The sequence below is a fragment of the Colletes latitarsis genome, chromosome 11, assembly GCF_051014445.1.
Source record: "Colletes latitarsis isolate SP2378_abdomen chromosome 11, iyColLati1, whole genome shotgun sequence".
Taxonomy (NCBI): domain Eukaryota; kingdom Metazoa; phylum Arthropoda; class Insecta; order Hymenoptera; family Colletidae; genus Colletes; species Colletes latitarsis.
In genome coordinates this window covers 10398107-10421526 of record NC_135144.1, presented here as the reverse complement: position 1 = coordinate 10421526, position 23420 = coordinate 10398107, and the positions used below count along the sequence as shown (strand labels likewise).

At 38.5% G+C, this 23420-nt stretch overlaps 2 protein-coding genes across 2 annotated transcripts in view; both read right to left on the bottom strand.

Moving 5' to 3' along the window:
• Gbb (glass bottom boat) overlaps nt 1-13181 on the bottom strand; it is a 47547-nt gene extending 34366 nt beyond the window's left edge. The window contains exon 1 of the mRNA XM_076777064.1: nt 12038-13181. Within this exon, the coding sequence (XP_076633179.1) occupies nt 12038-12488 (451 nt within the window). The 5' untranslated portion in view covers nt 12489-13181. The remainder of the gene's footprint in view (nt 1-12037) is intronic.
• Nucleotides 13182-19271: 6090 nt separating this feature from the next.
• On the bottom strand, nt 19272-23238 carry C12.1 (spliceosome-associated protein CWC15). Its single transcript, XM_076777641.1, has 3 exons — nt 23000-23238; nt 22537-22849; nt 19272-22013 (listed from the first exon to the last, which is right to left on the bottom strand). The coding sequence occupies exons 1-3, from the start codon at nt 23128-23130 to the stop codon at nt 21771-21773; spliced, it is 687 nt and encodes a 228-aa protein (XP_076633756.1). The 5' UTR covers nt 23131-23238; the 3' UTR covers nt 19272-21770.
• Between the last annotated feature and the right edge of the window lie 182 nt (nt 23239-23420).

The following is a 23420-nucleotide window of genomic DNA, read 5'->3' as shown; positions in this document are numbered from 1 at the left end:
GACATATGTACCCAACCCAGTACTGGGAACTCCGGGCGTCCGATAAAAACCGGCATAAATTAAATTGCGTTATTACGTTATACGACGCTCGGCGAGTCTTAATTGATTGCCATTGCTCGCCCCGTGCCCCCCTTTTTGATCTTTGCTCTTTCTTTTTCGCTTGTCGTTTGCTCGTTGCGGCATTGTTTGTTACGCCGGCACCGGGAGTCGAGGCGAACTGAATCGGCGAGTAATTGTTTCGAGAAAAAAATTGATTTGAATGCAATCGGCCACCGCCGATCTGATCGCGGCAACCATCTCGGTAGCAGGATGGTATTATCAGGTACACCAAGGACATCGACGGTCGGCTTAATTAGATGAAAGTCGGATAACGTTTCAGCAACCCGAGTTTCTCGTTGCGGAGCACCGTGTATCCTCGAGATTCTTTTTTTTTTCTTTTTTAATAATTGGCTTAACGACGCATCAACGGTTATTAGCCACGGAGTCATTGAATTACGCTGTTTGCTCGACCTTTGGTACGACTTTTAAGTCTTAATTTTTACTTATTCTTAGACGAGTTCTGAGTTAATTTGATTGCTACTATATCGAAATCGAACATTTTTAAAATGTACCACGATGGATCGAGAGTTAATGGCTAATACGAAATATTGATAAGTTTAGGCTGCAGTTTATTTTATTTGTAATCAATATTGTGCTCTGTATTTATGGTATATTTTGGTTAAGGGTTAAGGTTTGCTAAAATTTCGAGAGGTGGTAAAATTCTTTTTCGAATGTATACAAAGGGGGATCGACCCGTTTTTCCGTCTAAAGTACTCGTTTCACCACTGATTTACGGAGAGCCGATCTTCCATGGCGTTCTTCGAGACATTTTGGAATCTCCGGACCACTTTTGTTCCGAGAACTACTTTGGAACCTCTTGTCACGGAAGAGGTGGTTTCCGGTTTTTATCTACTATCGTCACGATTTAGAGAAGCCTTGTTCTCCGAGCGTTCGGTTTTCGGAAACACGCTAATTTACAGTGAACTTGTGTTTCGATGTATCTGGAAAATCCTGGAATTCTTTTGAACCGCCCTTCTCTGGGCATACTTGGCCAACTTCTAACACTTATATACAGTGATTGCTATTTTTATTCAACCATTGATATGAATATGTACATCATTACTAGACTGCGGATGTTTATGTAATTTTGATTTTCAAAAAACTACAGAACTTGGTATACAGAAATATGAGAAAAGAACTATTATATTTATAAAAACATGAATTTGCATAAAGATAGAAAAATGACAACCCCTTAGAGTGAATTTGAGTCACGATTACTTTATAATATTTATCTTGGTTTATTATAATTTCTAGCATTTCCAAAACAACGCAAACTCAGTAATATATATAATCGTTAAAGTTAAACACACACTGAAATTAGCCAAATGTTAATCCTAATTTAAACCAGAATTACTTTGCCAGGAAGCAAACGCACATGACTCTCATCCCCTTTTGCGAATAATTTGACGCCCTTTGCTCTCGCGATTTTCACGAAATTTTCTTACAAATACCAGTTACAATCTATTAATTTCCCAGCCTTCCGCGTTCGCCTCGTCGCTTTATTCATGCGACCTCGAACTCGAGCGAACGCTCGCATGTAAACTCGTTCGCATTTGCATCTTGATGTGCACCGAGTGCAGGGGGAAGGTCATGTAACGAAGATCCACAACTCCGATCGTCGATTCCGCTTCTCCTGCTCGTTGCAATTTTGTCACTTTCGCGTTCTCGCGCTTTTCCTTCTACGAATTCCGTTTACTTTAGCTTATATCGCGAACGTGGCCCCTCGGAGCCATCGCACAATTAGCTATTCGCGTGCCAAACACGGTAAAAAAAGGTTAAATGCACCGATAATTGACCAGAACGAATAATCCTTTCATCTATGCAAATATTAATTATTAATCGATTGCACCCATTTTTATCGAAGCCCATTTTTTCGTTTTTTTTTAGTTTTTCTTTTAATTAGTATCGGTCAAAATCAACGTAAATTACTAACATATATTATTTAGGAATTCTGTGATTTTAATACGTTGATTGCCACTTTGAGCTTACGTATTGCAATGTTGTTTACAATGGAAGAATCCTAATGTTTGTAAAATTGTAAATAACACTACTTTAATTTAGAATATTGTGTTTCTATGTTTCGAGCTATGATTGGAACAAATGTTGAGGACGAAACGAATTTCTTTTTCGACACCTTTTGTAACAGATCATTGTTTAAAAAAAGAAGGTAAAATTGAGAACTCTGTATTTTTAGCAAGTTAACGAATTTCGCCATTTATCTGGGACCTTCGAATCTAACACTCGTCTAGTATTTTTACTACGACGATTCTTATTTGAAACTTCAGAAATTTCGATTGATTTATCGCTGATAAAACTGTCGAGTTTGCCAGGGTTTACGGGAATGATAAATCTACAGGGATACCACAGACACATAAATACAATTACGAAGCTATATAAATAACGAAACTAATTGCGATAGCTAACGCGATAATCTCCATATTTCTTATTACGAATAGCGGCGCTGCCATTGATGTTTCAGTTACGAATGCGGTTAACAGTTTCGGTGGATTATACGCCAGGTAAAAATCTTATCTTCGTCGAGATCTTCTCTACGACAGCCGATGAAACATCGCCTTTTCTAAAACGTATATTTTCTACCTCCTTCCCGGAGAACGTACTGTAAAAACTTCGAACCGAAAGAACACCTGAACATCGAAGGTGGGTCCGAAACCTAATTTCTAGCTTCGCGAAAACCGAACACGAAACTCCTTTTTAAGAACTTAACAAGACCGAAAATCAAAGTTTCGTATATGACTGACTGTATTAAACTGCTTTTTGAACTGATTTAAGAACTTGACAAGACAGAAAATTTTTATTTTGTATTAAACAGCTTATTATATATGTTAGATATGAAGAAGAATGCTTAAGCTGTACGTTGAAAAGAGTTTTAAAAGAGAAAAGAACTTAATAGGACCAAAAATCGAAATTTCATATATGACTGACAGTATTAAACTGCTTTTTGAACTGATTTAAGAACTTGACAAGACAGAAAATTTTTATTTTGTATTAAACAGCTTATTATATATGTTAGATATGAAGAAGAATGAACGAAAATCAAGAATACCAATTTGTTGATGAAGGCTTTGTTACAAAGTTATTAACGTTTAAAGTTCCGACCGTACTGAATTTTTTTCTCGAAAATGCGCAAGATTTCGAGGGTATGTCTATTAACCAAAAATGATTGTAATTGACCTCCGCAACCGAAAATAATTTTTCCAAAACGATTTGAAATTTTTTAATTTCGCCGAAAAGTTTCACACCTATTCGAATTTTTTTCTCGAAAGTGAATAGGATTTTGAGGGTATCTTTATTCACCAAAAATGGTTATAATTGGCCCCCGGAACCAAAAATAATTTCTTTAGAATTAATTAAAAATTTTTTTTTTCGTCGAAAAATTTAAGCACCTACCCCCTGTCGATTTCTCTTAAAAATTCCATTTTCATTTTTAGTAATTTTGTTTGACGCCCAACAGAAAAGTTGTCTAATACTTTTTTGTAGGTACCCATGAGCTCTACTACAGAAAAAAGTTTCATTGAAATATATTCACTATTGCAAGAGTTATGGCTGTTTGAAAATTGGACCATTTTTATGGGGTTTTTCTCATTTTACAGGGTCAAGGACGAACTTTTCGAATATTTTTGCGATTTGTACATATTCTCCATCAAAATACGCGTAGTTTGCTTTTTTAAACATTAAAATCGTCCAATCCGTTCAGAAGTTATGACGTTTTAAAGATTCGCTTGAAAATTCGGGCAGACATTTCTGGCCAGAAATTATATTTTCGGTAAGGAATTTTTTTCTCGAAAATGCGTAGGATTTCGGGGGTATATGTAATGACCAAAAATGCTTGTAATCGACTCTTGCAACCGAAAATATTTTTTTTAGAACGATTTGAAATTTTCTTTTTTCGCCGAAAAGTTTCACACCTATTCGAATTTTTTTCTCGAAAGTGAGTAGGATTTTGGAGGTATGTCTATTCACCAAAAATGATTGTAATTGACCCCCGGAACCAAAAATAATTTTTTCAGAATGATTTAAAATTTTTTAATTTTGCCGGAAAATTTCAGCACCCCCTGTCGATTTTTCTTAAAAATTCCTTTTTCATTTCTAGTAATTTTGTTTGACGCCCAACAGAAAAGTTGTCTAATACTTTTTTGTAGGTACCCATGAGCTCTACTTCAGAAAAAAGTTTCATTGAAATATATTCACTATTGTAGGAGTTATGGCTGTTTGAATATTGGACCATTTTTATGGAGTTTTTCTCATTTTGCAGTGTCAAGGACCAACTTTTCGAATATTTTTGTGATTTGTACATATTCTCCACCAAAATACGCGTAGGTTGCTTTTTTAAACATCAAAATCGTCCAATCCGTTCAGAAGTTATGACGTTTTAAAGATTCGCTTGAAAATTCAGGCAGACATTTCTGGCCAGAAATTATATTTTCGGTAAGGAATTTTTTTCTCGAAAGTGGATAGGATTTCGGGGGTATGTCTGTTGACCGAAAATGCTTGCAATTGACCCCTGCAACTAAAAATAATTTTTCCAAGACGATTCGAAAATTTTTTTTTTCACCCAAAACTTTCAGCACTTACTCGAATTTTTTTCTCGAAAGTGGGTAGGATTTCAGAAGTATGTGTATTCACCAAAAATGATTGTAATTGACCCCCGCAACCGAAAATAATTTTTCCAGAACGATTTGAAATTTTTGAATTTAATTGTTAATAAAATTTTTCCCAGGGGTGGCCGAACACCCTGTATGATTGACTGTATTAAACTACTTTTTGAACTGATTCAAGAACTTGACAAGACAGAAAATTTCTATTCTGTATTAAACAGCTTATTATATATGTTAGATATGAAGAAGAATGCCTAAGCTATACGTTGAAAAGGGTTTTGAAAGAGATAAGAACTACGGTCATGCGAACGAAAACTCAAAAGTAACGATAATCGCCAGACTTCTATTACACGAACTATGAATCTGCTCGATTATGGGAACCGGTTGGGTTCGTATAAATGGAGTTTCATCTTATCGAAAATGTCTCGAACCATCAAAGTGTTTAAAGTCGTTGGACCAATTACGAACGGTACTCGTGTAGCGACGTTCGTCGGACGATTTCGCGGAGATCCGTGGCTAAAGTTCCACGGAAAAAGAACGGAATCGCGACGAAGAAAGGCTCGATTCCAAGAAACACCTGTCCTTCGTTCATTCACTCGTCAGAAATTACCATTCTCCGTGCTCCGTTCGCGTCACGACGCTCGAACGCGAAACAATTTACGATGCCACTGTGGCGTCTTTCGGGAAAGGAGCTCTCCTCCGAGGCAGGGAATTCCCCTTTGCGAGGTTCGTTGAACCGAATGTGTCAGACGCGAGATTTATCCCGTATGAATAATTTGCTGCCGACGCGAACGGCGATACCTTCGGAACGACGGTGCACGAATTGAAAACGGAAGCCTCCGGGGCGAACAGGTGGGACCGTGGACGCTTCCGGTAAAATGGCCCGCGAATCCAGTTGGACATTTCACTTTTAGTTTTCTCGTTCGCTACGCGATGCTATGAGGAGATACAAAATAGCCTCAAACATTGTACGAGATTATACAAGTCTTATACGAGATCAGGAAACTAAAAAGGTTGGAAAAATATCGTATTTTCAGACGGAAAAAGATTTAATTTCGACGGTTCTGATTCTGAAATTAACTAAAATTCTTCGCAGAAAATTTAAGGGAAATTTTGTCGAAAGCGATATGCAGAAATGAAAGCATCGAGGAGCTTGGAAACCCAGGTTTCAAAAATTAGTTTGTAATATAAAGAATTAAATATTTGAGGTCACTGAATTTCTAGATTTTTCTTATGCGTTGAATATTTTTACTTTTTACAAAGCAAGTAGAGTTCTCGGGTGAAAACTAGAATCCGAGACGAAATTTTGTTCAATGGCGATAATTTTCATTTATGGGGAATAAGAATGGGTCAAAAGTGACCCGAATACGAGTACTGTTGGGCTTTCGTTGGCGATTTCATCAAGTTAAATCTTATACGAGATCAGGAAACTAAAAAGATTGGAAAAATATCGTATTTTCAGATACAAAAAGATTTAATTTCGACGGTTCTGATTCTGAAATTAACTAAAATTCTTCACAGAAAATTCAAGACAAATTTTATCGAAAACGATATACGAAAATGCTATGCATCGAGAAGATTGGAAACCCAATTTTCAAAAATTAGCTTGTAACACGAAAAATGGAATATTTGAAGACACTAGATTTCCAGATTTTCCTTATACGTTAAATATTGTTACTTTTTACTGTGTACCAAGTAGAGTTCTCGGGTGAAAAATGAAGAAAACTAGAGCTCGAGGCGAAATTTCGTCCAGTGGCGATAATTATCGTTTACGTGTGATAAGAATGGGTCAAAAGTGATCCGGATACGCGTACTGTTGGACTTCCGTTGGGCGACGGTTAAAAGCGTACCAGAAACGTGGCGATTTCACGCGTTAGCCTCGATTGACTCGGATCGTTTTCGTGATCACGAATCCGCTATAACCGGCCTGACGTCTCTTCGTGATTTCACACGTTGGGAACGTGTTCGAGGTGTCCTTGTAATTTATCTTCCTTGAACTTTCTAGAAGAATTCACGGTGTCTCGAGCGGCACGAACGTCCAATGAGACATCAACGAAAAGGATTCCGAGCGAATAGAAAGTTCTATAGACGAGACGTATTTGCATAAGTCGACGGGCAACGAAAGTGGAAACCGTCTGTGTCCGCCGGTTTTTCGACTAGATCCGCACCGATTTCGATCATCCGTACGCGAGTGACATAACCCCGAAGAGTTATGTTCAAGGGTCAGCCGAAGAATTTCACAATGGGCGGTCCGCGTGAACAGTTACCGGTGCCTTACGGGAAATCTTTTCTCGAGTAGAAAGTTTTCCAGTACGCCTCCGCTTTCTGGTATCCCCGAAACGCACGAATTTCGATCGCCCCCAACGTAAATGTCCCACTACCCAAACGTTTAAGAAAACTGATTAAACTGTATAAATTATCCTTTAACGATTTAAGTTTCATGGGCGTTTATCAGTATTTGTTCGGAGGGCCAGATTCTATTGTATCGATTGAAGAATGGATTACGAGGAAATAAAATAATTAATTGTACGGAGCTTATTTCGAACTGAGAATCAAATATAATTATTAACGTGACGATATAGAATAGAAATGACACTGGATCTGTCGGGATCGTTTCTTGTCATCGACAAGCTTTGGCCAAAATAATTCATCGTTAATATCATATTTACTTCGAAGATATTGAATAACAACAAATAAGGAAAATCATACATTAAAAAGAATAATATAACCATTTTACCCTAAGACAAAATGTAACGTGTCGAACGCCTCGTCGAAAGAAATTTTGAGAAATGTTTAAATTGCCGCAGGTACGATCGTTCATTGCGATTTCTGCGTCGTATCGGATCTACGCCGCATCGATTTTGTTTTTAACCGACGTCCTGTTGGCTTTTCCAGCGTAGCACCAAAGCAAAAGATACTAGTCTCGAATAGCAAATCAGTTGCGTCATAGCACGAAATTGAGTCGAATGTACAATATCGCGTCGAAAAGTATAGTACAAGAACTGTCCCGTTGAGGCAACCGCAGGCCGAGGGAAATGCTGGAATTGGAGCTGAAACTGGTTTCTTAATCGGGCAGATTTGAATTCAGAGACTGCTTTGAAAATGTTTTCAGACCGATCGATATAATTAATGCACTCTGTATAAGTTTACTACGGGATTATAAATCGCTTTACCAACTGGATTCTACCGGTTTAGAAGCAGTTCTCGTGGGTGTGAGCATTCTGCGGCACGGAATGCTCGTCTAGCATTTCTTCGGTGACTTTGGCAGATCTTCGGCTCGGATCTCGAATATCATCGAGCAAACAACGATAATAATCGCTATCGAGATGTTTGCGCGCTCGCTGAAATTCTACGACTTGCTCCAAAAGAGCGACGAATGCTAAACTAACGGAAAAATTGCAAACAATGCTCGACCGTTCGACCATCGGAGAATACCACCCTTAGAAGTTACAGGTAAAAATATAAATATCTAAGTTTGTGGAAAGAAATCGCTCCAAGGGAATTAAAAGTCTGATAATGGATTTTCTTATGAATGAAAAAGGGGTTTTTAGGCCTCTGTAGTCTCTTTGTATCAATTTTTGTGTATATTGGAGGACTAAACTTTCTAACATGCATAAAAATGATGGTCTATTACTTTCAATGCAAAATAAAGGTGCTTAATTTCACTTAGTACACCTTCGAGCCCTTTACTTAAATGAAATTATATATTTTTTTAACGTGTCAACTCGTCCTTACACAAAACTTTTAGGCCATTTATGACGAAAAATGTTTAAAAAGATTTGTTCTCGATGGTCAACGAGTCTGCAAAACGTAAGATGTTTCTAAGTATAACTCGCGGGAAATTCTAGCGATTTATTTCGATATCCTACGAGACTCTAGCAATATTACTAGATCTTACTAGTTTAAAAGTAGAACATCGATTTCCGCGGCTGTTCTGCGGGTTCTTGTCCTATAATATCCGACAAGGAATAGTAAATTGATCCGCGTTACGCGTTCTAACGCGTAAAAATATGCAAGGATTACATTGGAAATCTCAATTGCTGGCAAGGAACACTTTCCTTTTAATCCCAGAAAAATCGACCGAACCAGTTTCACCTTCTACATTTCCCTCTGGAACGTTTAAAAGTAAAATTTTATTTCGAAACAGAAGATCTTGATCGAAACGAGAAACTGTAGGTGAATAAATAACCGCTCGATATTTTCTAATTTTTTCTTTAATTTCTAATATTAATTTCTGCTCGTTAAAAATACTATAGGTACAATTTTATATTCGGTGTTTGTTCGTCGAGAAGTATTCGTTTTGGAATGCAGTTTGTTCGCCGGTTCCCGAGGGAAAGAAAAAGAACAGATTTACATTCGTCGAATCACAGTTTGCGTTCGAGAACTCGAACGAGTTTCTCGCGAATCTGTGCTTCCGCATGCATATTCATCGAGAGATCGAACAAGGCGAAATTTTAGAACATATCGTTCTCTAATAAATCGCGATGTCGCGCAAGATATCATTTAATATCGCAAAGTGAAAATTTAGTATTCCATTTAACTCGTTTATAGAACTTAACGATCTTATTTGTGTTGGTAATTTATAAAAATAAACCGTTAATCTTTACGAGTCCTCGTCTAACGCGTGGCTTTTCAATTCGTGTAATAACTTTACGAAAATAAATATAGAGGGTGAGCACATAACTGTAACCACTTTGAATACACGAAATAAAATTCGTAAGCAAGGCTTAAACGTTACAAAAAATTGAAGATTCAGGAGAGAATTAGTCATAAAAAGAAACAATTAAAGAGTAGAGCAAGTAAAAAACAGTATACATTCAATGTCATCTGTTACTATTATTTATTATTGCAATTTTGTTTATGTTTATTAAAAGGTTTTGTAAAAGATTATTAAACGCGTTAAATTTTAAGCAATTTTGAATAAATCTAATTTTTCATGAACTAACATGTGTAATTAATATTTTTTGTGTAGTGACATGTTAATAATTATGTTTAATAAGAATTTATAGAAAAATATTAACTTGATACATATTTATACACTTGTTCGATAACCAGAGAAATCCGTTAATATTTAGTTTAAATAACCAGAGTTTACGTAAGCGGGGTGATTCGATGACACTTTGGAGCAACGTCAGAAAAAGAAAGAAAACAATTACTCGAAATGAATCAATGAGTTGCTAAATACGTATTAAGGAAATCGTTTCTTATTCATTTATGGTGATGGGTTGTTTAACCAATTGCCTGATGCGTTGTCTAGTATATTTATGCATTATGCACCGAGTATAATTTCGTCCTAATAAATGGCGATCCACTGAAAATTCCTTTGGAAGAGAACAAAGTCGACCGTTTTATTGATTTTTAATTAATTATTTTAAGTCCAATGAGACTCTTTGCGACGTAATAAACGCAAGATAAAAAAAAATCATCTAAACTTTGAATGAATATACCAAAGAATAAGTGCACCTATTTCCAACACTGACCTAATTATTGTCACGTTTCCATATGTAATATTTGAATTCTAATTTCGTAAGAATTTACGAACATTTAGCAAGAATTCTCTGAAATATTCTTATTTCGTTGACTATGGTCGGTATCGGTGTTCTGATTAAAGCATAGACGAAGTCATTAACCTTTGAAATTGAAATTGACATGCTAGTAATTGATAGAACTAAACAATGAGATTTACGCAAGGAAAGAAATACCTCTCTTGCATAGTTTTCGAGATACGTTTAATATTAGATCGTTCCATATGTTCGTTTTTATTTTAAATATATAATCAAATTTTATGGAAAACTGTAAACCTCTTCTCGTTCGACAACTCCTTCTCCTTCCTTTAGCAGAGCCATTGTATCATCGCTACAAAACTTGTTTGGCTTTTTATTAAAATGTATTTCAAACGTAGTTTATTAAAACGTTGACATTTTCAAATTGTTTACCCTCTAATTAGCCTGAACATAGTTGTATTTTACTTCTTATAAGTAGACTGCGGATCTGTATGCAAATTTATATTTTTATTAATAGAATTAACGAAATGTGAGCTTTGTAGAGGGTGGTCTCAATCCTTAGATATAACTATTCGTATTTTACTTGAAGATATTTCTTATATTTTTGTATACTGAATGCACTCTGTAGTTTTCTGAAAATTTTAATTTCGAATAAATACATAAATATTCGCTGTCTATTTATGAAGTTCAGTTTTATTATATGCCAACAAAAATATTCGTGCAATCAGGCTCAAGCACGATCAAGATTCCAAACCTCGAGAGCTTTGACACTTTAGTATGTTTAAAGTTTCAGAAATCCCTTGAACCGACAAATTCTGTTTGTTTTCTATTAAATTATAAAGTTTATCCTCGTCAATTTTAGAATATCAAACGACACAAACTTATAGAACGAACTAATATAAAAATTTCATTGGAATATCGTTAAAATCCAGAATTTGGTATTTTCGCAGAAAATTCCAATTATTCCCGTTATACCTGGGCGTCAGGTCACTTGGTCCACACTCTTAGGATCTGTATTTCACCCACTCAAAACCTAATTACCGCCAACGTAAGAAACTGCGCTCAGTTTTCGGAGCACCTCGACATACATGAAATCTAGAAAACTAGGGAGGGGATGTTAGTATTTACTAGGGGTGTGCGAGATCTCGACGTGTTGAGACGAGACAAGTCCTCGACAGTATCTTGTTAATCAAGAATATCAAGAATCTCGGAACATATCGAAAATCTCGAAAATTCAAAGAGATTCAATGAATAATAACCGGAATATAAGAAATAAATGTCAGGAATGTAATTAACTATATAATATTTTATTTAGAATTTAAATGTAAAAGTGTTAATTGTTCTATATTGCCTGATAATAGCATATGTATTAGAGAATCCCGACATATTTATTTTGTTAAAATTTTATAAGCGATAATGTTTGACTATGTAAAATCCCCATTTGTAGTTCCTTACATATTACATCTTTTGTACTAAAGTGTTTGTCCCCGTTAATAAATGAATAATAATAATAATAAAATTTCAGAGACTCGAGATTCTTGAGATTCTTGGCGCTCTCGATTAACAAGATACTTTCGAGGTCTCGTGTCGATCTCAAGAGAAATTCTCGTCTCGTCTCGATATTTTCGAGACCTCGCACACCCCTAGTATTTACTAGTATTTAGGTAGTATTTGTCGAGTGGAATCCGGGCTTTGCACGTACGTCGGGCGACGGTAGGTCCAGGACCAACCGAGGATCGGGCTCGAACGCGATGACACGGAGCGGAGGTGGATCGAGCGAGACGAAACGCAGATAAAATGAACGGAATAATGACTTACTGTGCGCGGTAAAGGTCATGATGACGTCGCTCTGGTCGATGGCCCTGAGATCCTGACCGGTGAGGTCAAACTCGCCGGCCCTACGTTGCTCGGCGATCGGTTTCTCGTCTTCGTCCTCGCCGAGAGCGTTCTTGTATATGTCCAGGAGAAACTTGGGCGCCGACCTCTTGACCTGCGGCGGCCTGCCAGCCGTGGTCCTCGGCCGATCCGGCAGCCCAAGTAGATTCAATATCTCGTGCTCGACCTCGCGTTTCTCCCGTTGGCTGACCACCCTGTGCACCACCGTCTGGTCGAAACCGTTGTCAACGTAGAGGCCGCTCATCCTATCCGCGGCGGCGGTGCTCGTCAGCCCGGCGAGGATCGTCCCGAGGATCAGCAGGGGCGCGAGACGGCGCGGCGACATCACGCCGCGTCTTTCCGCTCGAGATCGACACGGCCCGGAAGGCACCATTCTATCTCCCGCCGCTTCCACCACCACCTCCACCAGCACCACCTTCCCCTACGCCACCGCCTCCTCCTCCTCCTACGTCGGCGCTCGCACGACGACGACGTCGTCGTCGTCGTCGTCGTTCCTATCGAACCACCAACGTGGACGCCGAGCGGGACCGCCGCCTCGGCGATCGAGCCGCGATCCGACCACGGGATCGATCGATCCGACGATCTCGCGAGGAGACACCGCACTCAATAACCCGCGTACGATCCCAGCGTCGAACTTCAAACACCACCCGACACCTTCTTCGGTTCCTGCTCGTTCGACCGTGCCCACCGACTATCTTCCACGTACCCTGCACGGTCGTCGTTCTCTAAAGTCTCGATCCTGTCTCTCTGTCACTTCCAAGCAACCGAATCCTGCAGGTTAGCGCGACCGAGAACGGAACGGGCACGTTGCGCGCACTTTCCTGGAGCAGCGATTCGAAGGATGCACGCCGCGCATGTTCGCCAAACGCGCACACGGCTGACTCTCGAGTCTCGAGACCGTCTCGGTGACCACCGGTGACCACTGCCGCCGACTCCCGCGATGCCAGTGCCAGTCTGTTTGTCTGGCCCGTGCCGTGCACCTCCTCGTCGTCGCTGCTCCTCCGCGAGGCCTCACCACCGCCTCCCAGGGCCGTACCGCTCCTCCGATAGAGCCACGCCTCGCTTCGCCTTTGCCTTTGCCTTTGCTTTTGCTCGCCTCGTTTCGCCTCGCTTCGCTTCGCCTCGCCTCGCCTCGCATCGCATCGCCTCGCCTCGCCTCGTCTACCCCTCGGTCACCTCGCCCCCCCTCGCCGTGACTCGCCTTGCTTTGCCTCGCCTTGCTTCGCCTCGCTTCGCCTCTGCTACGTCGCACCTAGCCATCGTCTCGCGTCCTCTTGCCTTGCCACGCCGGTAGCCACGCGTACGTACATACTGATCCTCTCTTCTGTTACTCCGAACCATCTCCTCTCTTCCAACCCTCTTCTTCTTCTTCCGTCCACGGTGGCAGACCGTTTCGCCAAACGACGTACAGTTACCCATCCCGGGATTTCAAACGCTTCAAATTCGCGTACACGGTCGCCAGTTTCCTTTTTAATGGTACGTTTACGGACCTCGGATTCCATACTTAAGCACGCTCGCGGACGTCGGAGATTTTAATGGACGGGTGATTTATTCTTTAGCCGTAAAAATATAAACTATGTAGAATCGAATGCACGATAACGTGGCTTGTGAATTTTAACGTCATGGCATTCGTGTCATTTTGCGTCACTATGACAATTAATGCTACATTCGCGTGTTAAGGGTGTACTTTAGTCTGGACCCCAAACTTCTAATCCTTAATAGCTATTAGACTAAAACGACTCTTTCGATCCAATGTCCTAGACTCTATGTATAGAGAAATTGCAAGATTGTTTAGCTACGCTGCTAATATGGAAAGCGTAGACGTCTTGGAAAACTTTCAAACGCTGATAGAAGTACTCTAGTAAAGCGGAATTTAAATTTTCATACCAATGTCTTTAAGAAACAAATTTTCTAAGCACTTGGAAATGCTAACGGTTATTCTTATCTGTCGAATATAAATTACCCTAGCTTTTTAGAGATTTGTCCAAGTTTTGAGTACTTACATCAAGAATCTCGACACTGGATAGAAAACCATTGATTTAACTAATGTTTAAAAACATTACATGGAAAAGGCTTTACATCCATTAGACTAAACGGTTAAGTACCACCGGTCCAGGCATTTTTGTACGTAATCTACATTCGATCAGCGTACAGCGAGAAGAAAAACGCGTAGCAGCGGCCAGATGGCCATGATAAAGAGAGCCGCGAAAATGAAGGATAGTTCGCGCAAAGTGAAAAGGCGTGCTCACGATTAGATTGTTCAACAAGTGTGCGACGTGTTGCGTAGAACGGTGTTGTACGCCTAATGCGGCATTTAAGGAATGCAGCGTGTAACACCGCGTGTTTGCAAGGTTCCGAAGAGGTTCGCCGACGTGTGTTACGACGTAAGTAATACGCAATCAAATACACACGGTGTAGTTGGGAGTAGGGCTGCGACTCGTCGAATAGTTTACTATTCGGATAATTGACGAATATTCGACGGCTAACCATGCTATATTACTCTACGAATATTATTATTACTAGACTACGGATGTTTATGCATTTGTGGGAAATTTTAATTTTCAAAATACTACAGGATACACTTGATATACAAAAATATAAGAAATACTTAAAGTAAGGTACGAATTGTTATATTTAGGGGTTGAGACAACACTCTACAAATCTCCCATTTCATTGATTCTATTAATACAAACATGAATTTGCATAAGGATCCGCAGTCTAATTGTTACCAATTAAATATCACTATTCAGATATTATTATCCAAACAATATCATTCGAATGTTACTATTAAAAAGAAAATTCGAATACTAATATTTGAATAGAGCTACTATGATAGGAATGTTCGAACATCGCAAATCGAATCATTATATTAAGTCTAGGTTCTGACGGTTTTCCAAGTAATAAATTTGTATACTGATCGTTAATATTTAAGTCACAATGTAATGTCTACTAACGTTAACGACTTCTACCCATCTCGATGGCAAAAGAGTATTTTCGTCAAATGCTCGACCGAGTACGTAATTTACTATAATTTGTAGAATTTAACCAGCTTTCTTGGAGATTTAACTACCGAGACATTTACCTTAACTGCAACTAGCTCGATTCGCGTGCGTTTGTCACAGGAAACTGCCCGTAATTATTAGACAGAGTTTGATAACGATTGAGGGGGTTGAAAAAGTGGAAGAATTTCCAGGTTCGGTCGGCCGCCATCGCACGGTGTTTCCTCGCCTAACCCTGATCACCGGCACCACGTTAGAGAGTCGAGGATCAGGGCTGGTGAACGCCGCCTACTTCTTCGGCAGGGGCGGTCCTATCTCTATGACCCAGGGGCGTGCAAATGCCTTCGAAAATTCAGTGGATCGACCGATGGAAACTTTGATCCTCGAACCACCGAATCTTCCGTTTCTCTTCTCCGCGTATCATCGATCAACCGTTCGATTACGTTCGTTTTATGGTATGCAACATTTTTTGCACACCAGTGGAAAGTTTCCTTTCGGAGTTTTAGAGTCGTCCCGGTGATCGTAAAACCGAACGATGAAAAGCGAGAACGAATAACGGACGTTCCCCGACTTGATTCCACATTCTCGAACATTATCCGTTCGAACAGTTTACGGGAAACAATCCTTATTACGGTTTCTTACCAAGCGGGGAAAAATAATTCGATCGAATTAAGGGAAAATAGATCGAGCCTCGGCGATAAGATCTCTTTTGCTATATCGTGCTAAAACTACAGTTTAATTAGACAGTTCTACGATAAATTACACCATACGATGGGTTAATCGATCGATGGATATATGAAAACACTTTCGAAAACAGAATTTGTGGGGAAATATTTTCGGAAATATTAAAATCAACACGTTTTCACGGTCGCGAGCTATTCGTTAAACGGATCTTTTCTGTGAGCATTGCACGCACGAATATATTTAAATAGAATTAAATGGTATAGGTTTGGAAAATTACTTGTAATTAAATTGTACCTACGTTACGAACGTTAAATCAGGACTGACTGTTCACTTATTGATTAATTATTCCTCTAATAAATATTCTTCCCGACGTGTAAATTGAAATTATGCATGTATATTGCGTACGTTTCCAAAGATTTTGATGAAATAAAAAGTATAGTAAAGATGAGTATTTGGTCAGATTATTTATAGAATATCAATTCGGAGTAGATATAGCTATATAATATAAAGTTTTATTTTTATTAAAAAGAAATTTTTTCTCACCATATTGCAAGGTATCGAAACCATAAAATTTTCTATTAAACTCTTTTTTTGTGTCTTTTACACGTATATAAGATAAGGGGATGTTTTCACGAAAACACAGTTATGCTATTAACTTCGCTCGAACTACACTTTTGCAGTTTCAAATTTGTCAAATTTTCATCTTTTCCTTGTAAACATTCACGTTAAATATAAAATATATTTTTTATCAGTAGAGAAACTTGTAAAACCAAAGAAACTAGTATTTCAGCTGATAATTTTGTCCTGCTAGATAACAAAAATTGGTCCAAGAGTTTAGAATTACGAAAAATCACTTTGGAAATATATAGTTTATTTGTATCTATTAAACGAGGGTGTATTTAAGTAATTAAAACTATAAGCGCACAGAAACGGAATATTTTTAAACAGAAAGTTTCGAAACGCGCCAGATTACTTCAATAATGTATGTATATATAGAAGTTATATTCCATTTGTGGATTACGACATTTCGAAAAATAACACACAAAGCTAGAAACTTCATAATCTGAAAGTTTCGAGATCTGTGGAATCTTTCGATCGAACGTGATCACGATTTCTTTCCTACAGTTTTCTTCTTTTCGCAGCTTTTCACGTAGAACAGAGTTTCTTAAATTATGGTCCACAGACTCCTTATAAATCACAATTTTCTTCTTCTATACTAAACAAAACCATATTTTTGTAAATATATCTACTAACTAAACCATCCATAATATTATCGATGTAGTTTAAGCATGTAATAAATAAGATTTCCTTTCTTTTTTTCGTTATTAGAGAAGATAGAGAAAAAGTTTACCTAACACCTTTATATAAAATTTAACGATAATAATACGTAATGATACTGCTAACTTATATTTATACAATAAATTACGATGTTCTTCTAGAAACTTCGTCTACTATAGGGTATTTTAAAGTCTTTATCAAGCTTACGCGCGTTGAAGTCACCAGGAAAGAGGTTTTCAATGACCAATGAAGCCAGAAACCGAAAAACTATCGTGCAAATCGCGAAATCGATGCCACCGATACGCGAACGGATGATTATTCACGCGGGGAATTTTTAATAGAAATGTAAGAAGAAAGAAGAAAAAATAAGTCACGTGTCATATTTATGCGCAACCGGCCATAAACGTAGAAGGGGCCGGGGTGGGCGGACGACGGTGAAAGCGAATCTGAGTCGGTAGTATCATTAATCTGCCAATAAAAGCCAGCACAAGGCTTATAATATCCAGTTTGTTGTAAGAAATATTTGTTTACTCGACACAATTTCCTTGCCGACTGGTACACGTAAGCCGGAGGAGAAGAAAAAAAAAAAAATTCACGTTTCCCTCGGTCCACTAGAAAATGTGCAACCCGACGTCACTACACCGTTGTGTCGGTTTTTTAAATAGCTTTTCTCGTTCATGAATAATGTACGAGCAGATAGAAATTGGTCAGATATTTTTAAACGTGATATCAAGTTATTTTAGTTGTTTACTTCGATGCCCGTCTCTTTTCTGTCCCAAATGATCGCTACTTTCGCACCGCCTCGCCAATTTCATCGATCTTCTGTCATAAACTCATATACGATACAAAACAAGCTATTCTGTTCGATTTAAAATAAAAAAAAAAAAGAGTACGCAGATAATATAGTAAATTTTTACCGCCCCAATATTACCCCTCCAAAATATAGGAACCTAACTAAATTGCCACTCGAGTATTGCTTGAATCGTTTACGGACAATTTCTTATTCGATTCGTTTGTATTTGGTAAATTACAACGGATGCTGGAGACTACTGTGTAACAAATGCGTTAACGATTGGCTTCACGATTGTGGTTGCATGCAGTGATCGTTAACTACGTACCGGGATTCTTGTCTTGGGTGACGAACGCAAGAGGACGAGTGGGTTATTGGCGCTCATTCCCTGGATGGTGGGTCTTAATTCCCCAGGGCGATAATCCTGAAAGCATCTCCGGAGATTCCATTATCGATGCATACCAGCTCACCCAATAAAACGTTCGTAGCTTACAGCCCTGGCTCGTCATTCTGCACGTTCGTGGATGGAACTCTGGCGAAAAATAAGAGATGCTGCAGTTCACTCTCCTTCCCTTTCCGTCTCTCTTTCTCGCGGCGTGCACTCTCTTTCTCTACTGACCAACAGCAACAGAATAAATAAAGTAAATAGAGGAATATAGGAGGTAAATAAAAAATGTGGCAGCAGAAGAGAGAGGAATGGACGGTGAGAGGGAAGAGAGGCAAGAAGAAAAAGAGAGTTAAAGGGAAAGAGGGAGTGGAAAGGAGAGAAAGGGAGAGGGAGAGGAAGGGAGAGAGCCCTCAGGGCGAATTCCCGTCGAGCATCGGCCGCTGCAGAATCTAGAGGTGCGTTCACCGGGGAAATCCCTCCCTCGGAGATTATCCTCTCGAAGAAAATTCAACTCCGCGCTTTGGTTTGCCGTCCAGGCGAGAGTGTTCATTGGTTCGTTCCGTTTTATCGTCTCCTCGATTAAAGTTTCTCTTTTATTCGGTACGCGCGGCGAAAAACGACGCCGGGACGCGCGATTCGGAAAATCGATTTACCGAAAAACTTAATTGCAAGGATTTTCTCGGCGAAAAGACAATAATTTGTTCGTTTCTACGCGTCGATGGTACAAAGCAGGGGTTGGAAACTGTCGTTATATCGATTTCGGTTCTCGAAACAGTTATAGAAAACTTCTATTCGGAATAATCGTTAGAATCAATATTTACAATAGGATACCGGTTCCGTAATTTATTTTTTCGACGCTAAAACGGTTTTTAGCTTTCGAGCAAGGATTAAAGAGGTTTCAAAAATAATTGTTAATTATTATTCTATGGAGGTATTGACTAAAACAGTTATAAAGAACTGAAATTATATAACTGTTATGAGTTGTTGCCGATTGTAATTATGGTTCTGTAGAATCAATATTGTATCAGTTCTTAGATGGTTTTATATCGATTTTACAAGGGTTACCTTTAAATCGCCGGCAATGTTTACATTGAGTCGATCTCACCTAAACTGAGTTTCATCGACAATGTTCGTATAACTATAGTAATCACAGACAAATTTTATAATGGACGATTTTTATCCGCAATGTGTATGTACTTAATATAGTGTTTAGATTGTTATTGGATTAATTCAATGCCAATATTTAACCGATTTTATTAATGGTATATTAAAAACCATTATACAGTACGTTAATTGTTATATCCCCATAAGGATTTAGTCCAAAAATTCAAACACCATTTATTATATCTGCATTTAAATTAGCACGATCTGGCGCTAAAATTAATTTTTAAATAATCTTTCCACGTTTAGCTGCGTGGGAGGAAGAGCCAAAAATACCCCTGCTAATGCATGCAATTCTTGTGACTTATTTTTGTTATCATACTAATAATTTATCTCACACTTTGCTGAATTACTCAATATTTTTTTTACTATTTACCAATTACTAATACTCATATTAATTTTTGTGGTAATCGCATTTTTGAGTTATTATTAGTACAATACAACTGTGTTTAAATTTTCTACGCCCTCGCTGAATTTGAAAGTTCTGAATCAGTTGGGATAAATTTGTTCATGTGTTATCCAAGATGGCGTCGCCAAAAAAGACTAACCCAACCGTAATTTACTTCTAATTCATAAAAATTGATACTAATCATAGGATAACACTTACATTTCTACGGAATAATTCTCTGCAGAAGTTCTACTTTTAAAACTTATACATACAATCGAAACACAATAGTATTTTACCATTAAGAACTCGGAAAACAGACGACTTATGCCATTTAAAATGTACATTTTAAAATTGCACTCGTCGAAAATGAACAATGTTAATTGAAACTACAACCAAAAAAAATTGAAATCTTATTTTTGTTCTCTTTTTGATAATTGCATGTAACTTTAATATAGTTCATAAAAATATATTACTGATATCTAAGGTGAGAACGGAATCCTCGTAATCCGAAAAGATACTACTCCTATAAGATGACATGAAAGAAAGGTGATATAAAATTTCTTAATATAGTTCTAAAGTATTGTTGTTAATATTGGAAATGTAAAAAGGGTACCGTGTAAGTGGCCTTTCCTAAGCGTGTTGCGGTATAAAAAAAAGGTTAGGAAGCACTGTATTAGAGACACGAACATGCGACGAATATGCAAAATGGTGTGAACGCTCCATTCGGCTATTACCGATTTGATAAAATGACCGGGAGTCGTGCGAACGGGCTGTAACAGAGAATAACGGAGATTATGTTACGGATTCGACGATTAAATTTCTGTAAAAAGCTACTTAACTCGAAATAATATTTATTTTAAATCATCCACTCGCTGTATCTGTTAAAGCGAATCGACGGTCGCGTGTCGAACTAAATTCGAGGATACGACAAAAATCGGGCCGGATCGACGAGGTTAGGTGACGAATTTAGCCGTGCGAAGTACCGATCGGTCGTACCGTAACGTACGACATACCTCTTCCCAGAAATCATCTCGAGGCGATCTCGGTGAACGGTCGTCTCTCTCTCTCTCTTTTTCTCTATTTCTCTCTCTCTCTTTCTGTCTGTTTCTCTCTGGCCAGGTCGGTGCCAGGGAGTCTACCAGCGATAACCAGCTGCGCGTCGCACCGGTAGACTGCCTGCTGCCTCCAGCTGCTCCGGGGATCCTGAGACCGGTTATACTTGACCCAGCGGTTTACACGCGCTTGCCGCCGCCAGCACCACCGCCGAAGCCGGATCGCGCCACTACCGAAACACGTACCTACAATGCCTGGACAAACTCCAGCACGCTTGCCTCTCTCTCTCTCTCCCGCACGCACACACGCACGCACACGCAACAATCTCCGTCGGAACGATACACGGCTACCTCCATCCGCCTCGCCCCACTCCATCTGTCCTACTCTTTCCTCCTGTCGTTCCACTATTTTTACCCCTATTTTTACATACGGAGCACTTAACGACTTCTTTGTCAAGTTATTAGAACGGCCCTCCTCGAAGCGAATTGCGAGAGAACACCACGGATCGTTCGCCTTCCTGTTTTTAACACCAGATTTCCCCCGTCTGGAGAGGAAATTTTCAATGGTCACAATGGGGCACTTATTTTGTTGGTATTATTCTAGATTTCAGGCAGCGCGATCGCCAGTGACCCGTCAACGAGTTCGATTTAATTGGTACGGTGCTTCGTACGTCTCTGTTTAATGATCATTAATTACAAAATGTTTGCGTAATTGAGTAACGCACTTACGATACCACGAACGGACAGAATTAACATACGATTTAATGGAACACGATCCCCCAAGCTAGCCGACCTATAAAACTTTTAGATGTCACATTTTCGTACGGATTTTCAGTTACAAACTTGTACAATTAGAAATGATAAAATCTAACTTAAAACTATGTACAGACAGAATATGGTTTTCACAAGAATTCTTCACTTGACATATTTCTCCATAAATTTTCGGTGGAATTCGCTTCTTAACGAATCGTTTATGAACACATCGTGCTTCTTCTTTGGTTCGGAGCGAGCACAATTTTTGAACACAACGTCGTCGTCCCATCGACGCCTAACTTTCATATCCGTGCGTCCACTCTGGGAGGAATAGTTTAATAAAGGATTCCCTGAGAGGATGTTTTCCATTCTTATTCGTTCCTCTTCCTGTCGTTTTTCCATTTCCTACAAAGTAGAACATAGTAACATATCAGATTAATAAGAACCAGAACAAACTCGAGTTTAATTTTATCAGTTAACTGCCGCTTGAGATGTCCTCAGTGTGAAACAGAAATATTCAATAATTCAATAGTGTATCAAGTGCGTGTAAGCAATATTGGAATGCATTGTAAGTTTAAAATGCAGGTCACTGGTAACTATTGTGAAAATATAAGTAAATAGGGAAATACATATCTGAAGCATTATCATTGTTATGAAATTTATATCTTACTATTTTGTCATATATGACTGTATATTGCATATCAGTTTCAAATGTTACCACGCATTAATAAAATATAAGATGTAAAAGTTGTATTGCTTTTTTTTCACACGTATGTTCTACAAGATTATGTCAAATATCAATAGAATAAAATAAATGATTCAAATACTATTCATTTGAATTTATTCATTATCCACTACTTTGTTTAAATCGCTGTTAGCCGATCAGTGTGCAAATGATTAAATAATAAGAAATCGATAAAAGTCTGACCTTCTTGGCTTGCTCAGCAGCTCGTTCCTTCTTAATACGCTGCAATTCGGCTAAAAGAGCAGCAGTGTCGTCTTCGTCGCTCTCCGACTCTGAATCATCATCGTCTAGAGGATCGTCCGCATCTAAGCTTGCTGTGGGAACCTGATCAATTTTTTGCCTCTTGGCACTGGTTGTAGAAATTTCTCGTGAAGGCTCTATCATGCGACGATTAGAACTTTTGTCTTTTTCTCTTTCACGTTCACGTTCACGATCTTCTAATTCTTTGCGAAAATCACGATTTCGCAATTCCTCTGTCGTTCCTTGACCATGTTCTCTAAACAGGAAATTCATAAAAGTAGATACAAACAACGAAAGCAATAGGTTATGTTCGATTATTTTCTAAACATAAAACAACATAATAGTTTTAGGAACAATATGTACACACACATGTTTCTTAAAAATAATACGAAATGAAATAAAATACCTGTATTTTAGTTTCGTATGAGAAGGTAAATCCCTGCTGCTATATTGTTTTGATATTGCACTTAGATCCTTTTCGCCGCGTCCTTGACCACCTCTAGCAGGTTCGAACGTAGGTCTTGCGGCCGTAGTCATTGTTATTAAAAAACTACACGATTAGAGTTAATTATTTTTTCGTTAGTAAGTTTCACAAATATTTTCAAAACACAGCTGATCGTACAACAAATTGTATACTTTCCCTGGCGTTACTTAAATCATTCGCCAGAGGTCCTTCACGTAAATTATCGATCGATATTAGATTGTACCATCACAGTAGTTGAAAAGCGGGATTTTGCGACCAAAATCCAATTTTTCAACTTCTGCATTTAAACAAATTTCTAAAATATAATGACAAATACTGCCTTGAATTTTTTATAACTCATTAG

What these genes read in the sequence shown, in the direction of transcription:
- C12.1 (XM_076777641.1), bottom strand. Translation starts at nt 23,130, where the DNA reads ATGACTACGGCCGCAAGACCTACGTTCGAACCTGCTAGAGGTGGTCAA. An exon ending in CATACGAAACTAAAATACAG is followed by an intron (nt 22,850 to 22,999) that starts GTATTTTATTTC and finishes TTTCCTGTTTAG; the next exon opens with AGAACATGGTCAAGGAACGA. An exon ending in CTGCTGAGCAAGCCAAGAAG is followed by an intron (nt 22,014 to 22,536) that starts GTCAGACTTTTA and finishes TCTACTTTGTAG; the next exon opens with GAAATGGAAAAACGACAGGA.